This window comes from Haplochromis burtoni, unplaced genomic scaffold, assembly GCF_018398535.1.
Source record: "Haplochromis burtoni strain Fernald_Lab_line unplaced genomic scaffold, NCSU_Asbu1 Contig_2204, whole genome shotgun sequence".
NCBI lineage: Eukaryota > Metazoa > Chordata > Actinopteri > Cichliformes > Cichlidae > Haplochromis > Haplochromis burtoni.
The window spans coordinates 1-1,586 of NW_024584565.1; the positions used below are offsets into that span (position 1 = coordinate 1).

At 41.6% G+C, this 1,586-nt stretch overlaps 1 protein-coding gene across 1 annotated transcript; it reads right to left on the minus strand.

Moving 5' to 3' along the window:
• Window positions 1-23: 23 nt before the first annotated feature.
• Window positions 24-984, minus strand: LOC121813671 (trace amine-associated receptor 13c-like; the record flags this gene model as incomplete). Its single annotated transcript, XM_042217559.1, has 2 exons — window positions 821-984; window positions 24-657 (listed from the first exon to the last, which is right to left on the minus strand). Coding segments are annotated over exons 1-2 (798 nt in total), but the record flags the coding sequence as incomplete, so codon positions are not given.
• Window positions 985-1,586: the final 602 nt, after the last annotated feature.

Below are 1,586 nucleotides of genomic sequence, written 5' to 3' on the forward strand. Positions count from 1 at the left end.
TCAAAGAAACTATTCTGGCCTACCATTGAGGAACAGAAAAATGGGAAAAGACATATCAGAAAGGCAATAACAAGTACACCGAGAGTCCTGGCAGCTTTCAGCTCAGATTTCTTAGCATGCACCGTCTCTGACCCCTGGAGTCTGAGAGCAGTGATATGAGAGCGCATTGCCCGAGCCTGAGACACAGCCACCACAAATACTCTTAGATACAGAACTATGATGACAATGACAGGGCCGACAAAGGTCAAAACAAAGTCAAAAATTCCCACAAAGTAATCAATGACAACTACACAATCACCAGAACAAGAATTATACCTCCCTGGCTGCTTGAAATTATCCTTCATGATAAGACTGTTATACAGAATTGAACAAGCCCAGCAAGTACAAATAGAGACTGAGACTCTTTTCATAGTAATTTTGGTGGGATAATGCAGAGGGTCACAAATGGCTACATAGCGGTCAGCTGATATGAGTACCATAGTTCCTACTGAAGCAGAAGTAACAATGTAATCTAAACTGCTATACAGAGCACACATGTGGTCACCAAGAAACCAGCAGCCATCTAGGAGGCTAATCTCAAAAGCCATGATGAGGCCCACGAAGAAATCTGAGACGGCCAGAGAGAGGAGGAGGAGGTTGGTTGGAGTGTGCAGCTGCCTGGATTAAAATAAAGCATTACATTGGTAATAGCATCGCTAGTATAACAGTTAAAACATTAGAACTATGAGGAAAAGACAAAAGCATCATATAAAAAGAAACTTCACAAGCAAAAATGATTTTTTAACACTAAAAAAAGTCACTAATTTAAATAGGTCAGTACTTGAAGTGAGCGATGGAGATGATGACAAGTAGGTTCAGTACTGCAGTAAGCAGAGAGATAGATGATAGCAGGGTGTAAATACACACAGCCTCAATTTGTGGGCGCTTTTGCCGCACACAAGAGGAGTTGAGGAGTTGTGGAAAGCAGAGTTCAGTTTCTTCCATTGTTAGAGAAAGACAGCTGTTCAGCACAAACAGCTTTGTGACTGAGCCCCTTTTTTGTATCACCACCCTTCCTCCCACATTTGCCTTCTGACGCAACTCATTCTCTGATATTTTTTCCCTCTGCGAATAAGTCAAAATGTGATGTTAATAATATAAAGTACAAGAAAACCAAGACAAGTGAGGCTCTTGAGCACAAACAGCTTCGTGACCGAGCCCCTTTTTTAACACTAATGTCCGTCCTCCTATTTTTCCCATCTGACCTCATTCATTTTTGGATGTCGTGATTGCATAACATGGAACTGCTTAGTTTTAAACTGGATCAAAAATGGCATTTTAATTGATTCATAAACCTTACCTGTCCAGGAAAACCTTGAGAAACACAAAAAGAGCCCAGGGTCTTAAGCTGGAACATTCCTCAGAAAAGCACCACACTTCAGCAAATAGAACAGGATAGATCTGCTATCAATATCCTGGTGCTAGACACCACATGGATCCCAATGGTCACGTGTCACTGAATGTCAGATTACAGCTACTTTGGAGGACCTTCATGATAATTAGTCAGGGTGTGCGACTGGAATTTTCTATCAGGCTCCTAAGTGCGC